At 46.3% G+C, this 7,967-nt stretch overlaps 1 protein-coding gene across 10 annotated transcripts in view; it reads right to left on the bottom strand.

The window, feature by feature from the left end:
* Positions 1-209: 209 nt before the first annotated feature.
* PASD1 (PAS domain containing repressor 1) overlaps positions 210-7,967 on the bottom strand; it is a 106,576-nt gene continuing 98,818 nt past the window's right edge. For 3 of the 10 annotated variants that reach the window (XM_083486379.1, XM_083486376.1, XM_083486378.1), the window contains exons 17-20: positions 7,155-7,370; positions 5,138-5,394; positions 2,699-2,897; positions 210-2,477 (exon numbers count right to left, since the gene is read on the bottom strand). In XM_083486379.1, the coding sequence (XP_083342505.1) occupies positions 2,310-2,477; positions 2,699-2,897; positions 5,138-5,394; positions 7,155-7,370 (840 nt within the window). In that variant the 3' untranslated portion in view covers positions 210-2,309. Of the gene's footprint in view, positions 2,478-2,698; positions 2,898-5,137; positions 5,395-7,151; positions 7,371-7,967 lie in introns of all 10 variants that reach the window. The other 7 variants (XM_083486380.1, XM_083486381.1, XM_083486383.1 and 4 more) reach the window with 7 other exon arrangements.

The following is a 7,967-nucleotide window of genomic DNA, read 5'->3' as shown; positions in this document are numbered from 1 at the left end:
AATTGCACCATGCACCTGCGCAGATACGGCTCTTCAGGTTGCGGGCTTTTCATGTTGCGAACGAGCCTCCGGAACGGATCCTGTTCGCAACCAGAGGTACCACTATACTGGTAAGTAAAGGGGAAAAGAAGACCCTTTGTACACAGTGATTGATCTCTAGTGCTGCCTGAGAATCTTCAGAATACAGAGCTACTATGCTTCAAACAATTGTACAGTGGTACCTCGCAAGACGAATGCCTCGCAAGACGGAAAACTCGCAAGACGAAAGGGTTTTTGGTTTTTTGAGTTGCTTCGCAAGACGATTTCCCCTATGGGCTTGCTTCGCAAGACGGAAACGTCTTGCAAGTTTGTTTCCTTTTTCTTAAAACTGTTAATACAGTTGCGACTTGACTTCAAGGAGCAACTCACAGCACGCAGTGTGGTAGCCTTTTTTGAGGTTTTTGAAGACTTTGGTGATTTTTGAAGCTTTTCCAAAACTTTTCCGAAACCGTGCTTCGCAAGACGAAAAAAACCGCAAGACGAAAAAACTCGCGGAACGAATTAATTTCGTCTTGCGAGGCACCACTGTAGCTTTGTTTTTCATTGAAGTTATGGCCCTGAACTTTTACTAAATGAATCTACTCTGATGTTGCAGGTAGAAAAACCCTCTTTCTAACAGCCAGCAACAGGTGGATGTTGTTGTTGTTGTTAACCAGATCCCTAAATGCAACCTCATTTCTTCTTTTCTTTAAAGAAGTTTTAGTGAAAGTTGCCTTCTGCACCCAGCATATAAAAAATGTACAAGTCGAGCACACTTACATTTGCAAAAACAAAACAAAACAAAAAAATGCCCCTAACAATTAATTAAGTATTAATTTTCCTTTGGAAACACACAAAACAGTAGGGGACACTTTGGTATACACACCCACTGAAGAATATATTCTTTTTTTTTAAGAAAACGTTCATAAATATATAAACACACTTAAAGTGACCATTTAAAAAAATACAATTTATTGCTAACGCTACTGACTTGTAACATCGTAGGTATCCTTGTTTAGGTAGAAACTCCACTTTGCCAAATTCTACCTACTAAGTAGCAAAACCACAAAGTTTGCTTTTGTCTTTGGGCATCAAGATACCTCCCCCACAGAAAGGTTCATTGGATAGACACAGAGAGAAAGAAAGGGAAGGATCTCTTTCTTGCACCTCCTGAAAAATATATATATTTGGCTAAATGGGCAGTAGAAATAGGTAGGTTTATATATCTGGACTTTGCAACAAAATAGGAGAAACTCTTAGACACATCATAACTCTCATAACGCTTTAACAGTGAAAGGGGCTGGTGCAAAAAGAAGAAATTCAGGCAAGAGTGGTGTTATAAACAGCAGCAGCAGCATTACCCAATTATCCAAAGAAACTATGGGATTCACATATAGGGAAATGGTTGGGTAATGGGATAGAGTGCTGGGGAATATGTTCAGTAATCCACACATGAACTACTACACAAAAATGAAATCTGTATATACACAAATACATCCACAAAAGAAAAAAAAGTTATATGGTCGTGGGTTGATGCTTACAGTTCCATCTGTGTTCACAGTGATTCACAGTGAATTTCAGCAACAATTGTTTTAGAAAAAGGAAAAAATAAGACTTGGCTGCCTCCTGCACAGGTGTGTGGTTTTCTGCCGCATAACGCATCAGCGTGTAAACTTTACTAATATTTTTTTAAAAAACAAAAAACCTGCAGGCTAGAATTCCATCTACCATATTTATAAATATAACTAATATTCATATATATGGCTTTGCAGCACACAAAGGCGGCTGCTCTCCTGAAAAATAATCCTCTCCCCCTCACTTGGGCAAGTTAAGTTCATTTTTGTTTTAATTATTGCAGGTGAGCAATGAACCCTATCCGCCAGCCAACCTTTCCTGGCAGACAGAAGCATCCAAAAATGAATCAGCCTTGCCCCTGGGCTCCATTCATCCCCCCCCCAATCTCTAGCCAAAGGATGTACAGACGAGATGCTCTAGCTGCACACAGTTTAAGCGGTTAAGAAATGCCAAGCTTGGCTTTTGATCCCACTTTGTTGGAGTAGTGTTGCTCCTGGGTGGTTCCTTTGTTTGTTTTCCTTCCAAGTAAGTGCAAGAAACTCCCAACTTGCTCTCCACTCCAGCCAGGGCCCTTCCCCGGCTCTGGCATGTTCCTCACCTTCCAGGCGTACCAGGAAGGAAGGACCTTCATCTCCTCTGTGCTTTGCCCCTCCATCCACTCACTTCTGCTCAGCACAGCCGCTACCCCCAAGACTGCTGCCGCCACCACCAAGGCTTCAAGGCAGCTGCATTTCAGGCAGGTCTTGTAAACTGCAAGGCTGGCCTTGCAGGTGCTGGCTCTGTGGCTGCGGGTGGTGAAAATATCCCATGGTGGCATTCTGCGGCGGTACATGAGGTTGCTGGAACAGGCGCTGGTTCTGGCCCGGCTCAGCCGCACCTTGCATCTGCGGGATAACGCAACAGCCTTTAGCACTGGGGACGCCCAGCCCTCCCACATATGTACCCCTCCTCTTGTAATACTGGAAGACAGTGTCACCCAGTAAAGCCGAGCCTTGAGGACTAGCAAAAGGAAGCAATTTAAAGCTATAGACCTTGCCTCCCACCTTGGCATTCCTATCAGTCATCACGCCTTCCACAATCTCGCTGGAAACTAGTAGCTTGTTACCTGAAGGTAGAGGTGATGCTGTTGAACTGGCTGTGGTTGCCACTGGTGGAGGGTGTTGGGAGGAGGGTGGCTCTGCTGCGGGGCGATGTTGGCGCGTGGAATCATCACAGAGGAGGTGAAGACGGGTGACGGAGTGGCAGCGCATGTGATTGGCTGCATCTGTATTGCAGCAGGCAGCCCTTGCTGCTCCGGAGCAAATCTGCAACACAGGTAGCAGGTAACAGATCAAAAAGCACAGCAGTGGTGGCTGGCCGGTGCCCAGTCCAGATGTCCTGAACTAGATCTGGTGCTGATGGAGCCAGGAGCCTGGGAACATCTGGGTGCCCACTGGTTAACCACCCCCTGATGCAACATTTTCCAGCTCTCGCTGCTGTGACAATCTGCTTGAAAGATGTGGCAATGCTCTCTGAACCCTCGGAAGCAGGAGTGATGGCAGGACAAGGGTTTAATGTGGCTAGCAAGCAAAGGCTCAGTGCACTTCCCCTTTTTTCCTTCCCCTTTTTTTGTAGTCACCAAACCACAGAATAAAATCAGCTATAGCCATTCTAAAAATGCAGAATACTTTAGGCAAAGTCAGAAATGGGAGCTCTCCTGCATAATGTATGCTGCTGGCAGAACCCAGCTTTTCATGGCAGAGAGTTTAGGTTGCCTGGGTGCATAATCTTTTGTTCAGCATGCAGGGCACATAGCCCAGGCTGCATTCATATCTTAACTACTATGGAAGTTGAAAATGGAAGTCTAGGGTCAGCTTTGCCCATTTAGAGGTACTAGCCTGCCTTTTTGTGTTGTACTTCTGACAGGAAGGCAGCCCAGCCTATGCGTTCTCTACATGCTTCCCATGATATCCGCTCTTTGCTTTGGTTTTGTTCAAGAGTTGAACAGAGCAGAGCGATCTTGGGAGCTGGTGGAAGTAGCTATGAAGATGCTGTGCAGCCACATATCAGGGAATCCTAGTTTAAAAGATTCCTGTGCCAGGCAGGGGAAAGGACTAGACATCCTCTAATATGGAGGCTTCTTACCCTGAAATTGTTTGGTTTTAATTGTGGGAAGGCTTTTTTTGCCTGCTGTCTGCCAGTATTGATCTGTGAAGACTTATTGCTCCCATGCACCCCAGATGTTGCAGGCTGCACAGGCTGACCTAACAACGTGGCAATGAGCAGGTTCAATAGCCTCTTGCCAGCACGGTTTCAGAGCCGTTGCTTGCCTCTTCAGAGACCAGGGACCAAACACTGGTGGCTGGTGCAAACTGGGACTGATAGGGAGGAAGACAGGAAGACCAACACCAGGTGGCACCAGAGCCAATGATGGGCAGAGCCAACTCACTCTAATTTTGCCTGCATCCTCCTCCCTTGTAAGTTCTTCAAGGCTGCAGCACTGAGGCAGGGAAGGAGGGAGCTGGCAGCCAGAGTCACTCTACCAGACCAGTTGTAAGTAAGAAGGCAGGCAAATTGGGGCTAGCTCAGGACAGGCTGAAGTTGATGGGGCAGGGCCCCATTTGCCCTCCACTGGGACCAAACCAGCACTGAAGTGCTTGTTGTTGTTGTTTTGCATTAAACCCCTGCTGAGGCTGAACAGGAAAATCCCTGCTAAAATAAAAAATGGTGCTAGGTAAAGGTAAAGGGACTCCTGACCATTAGGTCCAGTCGTGACCAACTCTGGGGTTGCGGCACTCATCTCACTTTACTGGCCGAGGGAGCCGGCGTACAGCTTCCGGGCCAGGTGGCCAGCATGACTAAGCCGCTTCTGGCGAACCAGAGCAGCACACGGAAAGGCCGTTTACCTTCCCGCTGGAGCGGTACCTATTTATCTACTTGCACTTTGACGTGCTTTCAAACTGCTAGGTGGGCAGGAGCAGGGACCGAGCAACAGGAGCTCACCCCGTTGTGGGGATTAGAACCGTTGACCTCCTGATCAGCAAGTCCTAGGCTCTGTGGTTTAACCCACAGCGCCACTCAAAAAATGGTGCTGCATGGTGTCAAAAAGGGATTTCCTCCCAATGCAAATACCAGCTTCCAGGAGGGATTTTCATCTGGGCTTCTGCAGGGGCAGAAACGGTTGCCCCTTCCCCACAATCACACCTCACTGTTGATATTATACGCCTTGGGTGAGGGCAGGGAAAGAGTGCAGGACGTACCTAACACTTCACAATCTGGCTTGGAAAGTTGGCTATTGGAAGGACCACTCATACAAATGAGCCCAGGAGAAGCAAAGCAATGGAGCCTTCTCCATCCTGTGGCCCTCTAGATGTCAACTCCCATCAACACCACAGCCAAGGGAAGATGGGAGTTGTAGTCAAGCCACAGTAGGGGAAGGCTGCCAGAACGAACTGCAAAAGGAAGTGGAATCAGCTCATTGCCAGGAGAGAGCAAAAACAATAATAATACCATCAGTAACGTCCCCTACTTGCACTTCTCTGCATACATATACCTGCATCCGTACCTTAGAGTCCGATCTTGGGTGTAATTGGACTGCTGTTGCCTTTCACCAATTTCAGCTGACATTGGAGTAGAGGCAGTGATAGGGTGCGCTTGAGAGAACACCATTGGGTTGTTGTACAGCGGCATCGCAATGCTCATCTGCATTGGCAAGCAGGCCTGCTGGACCTGCTTTCCTCTCATGGCCTGCTTTTGCTGCTGCTGCTGCTGTTGTTGTTGCTGCTGTTGCTGCTGTTGCTGCTGTTGCTGCTGCTGCTGTACCTGATACATAAATGCACACACCCCTTTGTCAGAATGAGCACATTGTTTGGCATGTCCACATCCTTCTCTTCCGCTACACAGAGGGTTCAGAGTAGCTTGCAACCATGCAAATTGGTATACAAATAGGAAAACAATTCTCTTGAGTGTTGAGCCTGATGCAGCCAAAATACCATCTCCAATGCAGGGGCGCACCCAGGCTCACTTGCACCCTTGGCAAGGAATAGTATTGACAGTCCATCCCCACCCCCCAATCCCTTGGATCACTGGCAAGGAGCTGTATTGGTATGCCTCCCACGCCAATCATGGATCAGAAACTCAAAAAGTTTCACACACCGCCAGTGACTTCCTCCACGGCCCAGAGTACTAGAGGAAAGACCCAGGGAGGGTGTGGATGGATGAGCAGGCTCCCAGCCACTCTGAGCCACACACCAGGCCTGTGCCATTGGCAGGGGCTAGCCTGGCCAACTCCCAGCACAAGGTATTGACAGATTTGGGGGAATCCCAAAGTTTATAAAAGTACAAAGAGAAAAAGAGCAAAAACCAACAGCCCAGTGAGGACCGTGCATGCAAGGTGTACACAGAATGCTGACTGACAGTTGGGGGCATGGAACAGGGAAATGGATTTATTATTATTATTATTATTTTATTTGTACCCAAGCAAGGCATGTTTTCCTGCATGGAACACTGAACAGCTGCACTTTCACACTGCAACATTACCTGGGTAAGTGTGCCTAGAACCCCCTGGAACAGAGCTCAGAAATTGGGGTGGCATGCAACAATATAATAATCATTACAAAAACCAACTTGCAGAAGTAAGTCTCAATGGGGCTTACTTCCACATATGTGGATATAGAATAGCAGCCTTAAGGCTGCATCAAGTCTGGATCCAACTACACAATCCTAACCACGCCTACTCAAAAAATAGATTCAGGTAGGTAGCCGTGTTGGTCTGATGTAGTCAAAATTAAAAAAAATTGTCCAGTAGCACCTTATAGACAACTAAGTTTGTTCTGGTATAAGAAGTGTGCATGAACACAAAAACTTATACCAGAACAGTTGGTCTATAAGGTGCTACTGGACAATTATTATTTTTTACTCAAAAAATAATTCCTATCAAACTCAATGGGGCTTAAGCAGGTTTTGGATTGCACCCTAAATTGGCTGAATTTATGCACAATTAATATCAACGGGACAAGTTAGTCATGACTTAAGTCTCATTGACTTAATTGTGAACTAAGTTCAACTATCAGCTTCTAAACCCTGTAATCAGCTAGAATCAAAAGCACCATCAAATACAGCAATCAATATAATATCCAGAACTGCCTAATTACAAAGGCTGCTAGAATAAAAACACTTTAAACTTTTTATCTAAGAGACAGGAACAAGGATCGCCACAATGGGGGTGGATTCCAGAGCTGCAGTATCACCCCTGAGAAGACCCTGCAAATCTTGTGAAGGCCCTGCAAAGTCAGGGTAGTAGGTGTATAGGGGAGCAGGCAGTAATCAGGGACTCAGCTATATTAGTAAAAAAATATCAGTGTTTTGAATGTGTTATGAACATGCAACACCAGATGGTGTTGGAGAGCAAGACAGATAAATAAAATTCTAAGCAGTTTCCCATAGCGTTTTTTTCTGTTGTTATAACTATTTAATTTCTGACTTATTCATAGCGTTCCCCGCCCCTGTGTGTAGATCCACCCCAGGTTATATAGCTTTAAAATGGTGATGCATTTAGCACGGCGCTGAACAAAAGCCACCACCTGGGATGATGTGACACAAGGGTCCCTGAGGAATTGCTGAGGCGATGCCAGGTGTGTGCCGCAGAACTGCTTTGATCCCATAAGGCCTTGCTGCTGGGATTTCTTTGACGCGGCTGGTCTGCTCGCAACTGCTGCTGCTTGCTGCTGGGAAGGCCTCCTCGGGTTCTGGTGTTGCACCCCACTGAAGACCATGGGCATAGGCTGTTGCATCAGCATCTATCGGAAAAGTGGGAGTGGGGAGAGACATTGGGGGTTGTCACTAGCAACGCACACATGGGAACGCCTACAAAGATGATGGCTTGAAATTTGGCGTGCACAAAATAAAGAGGGCCCACAGAAGTTGATAAAGTAATCTCTGTAGATGGTGGCCAACCAGACATCATTTTTATTGTGCACTTGCGATGATTTGTGCTCCTGATGCTACTGCGGCAGTCACATTCAATTCTGCTTTCAATACTGTTGTTTTGGGGCTGTCACACTGTTTCATTTCCAAGCAGTGCACATCCCGTAACTTCCAGCTGGATTCCTGTAACATTCTATGCAACAAATGTTTTGGTTTAGTTTTGTCCAACTCTTGCCCCTCTGGCAGAATAAACCCACCCCTACTGCACTATTTTTGTGCCTATGTTGCAGAAAACACCTTAGGGGCTGTTAAGCTTGTAGCAAGTAGTGCTGTGAAAAGAATTCGCCAAGTTGCAGCAACATCCAGAACAGCCATTAGATGTCACCCAAGCATCAAACATATTCTCATGTTAACCTATCAGTGATTAAAACTGAGAGTTGGTACACCAGGGGAAAAAATGGTTATATTTT

The sequence above is a fragment of the Podarcis liolepis genome, assembly GCF_965112155.1.
Source record: "Podarcis liolepis genome assembly, chromosome: Z".
Classification (NCBI taxonomy): Eukaryota; Metazoa; Chordata; class Lepidosauria; order Squamata; family Lacertidae; genus Podarcis; species Podarcis liolepis.
The sequence above is the reverse complement of the archived record's forward strand: the minus strand, read 5'-3'. Positions and strand labels throughout refer to the sequence as shown.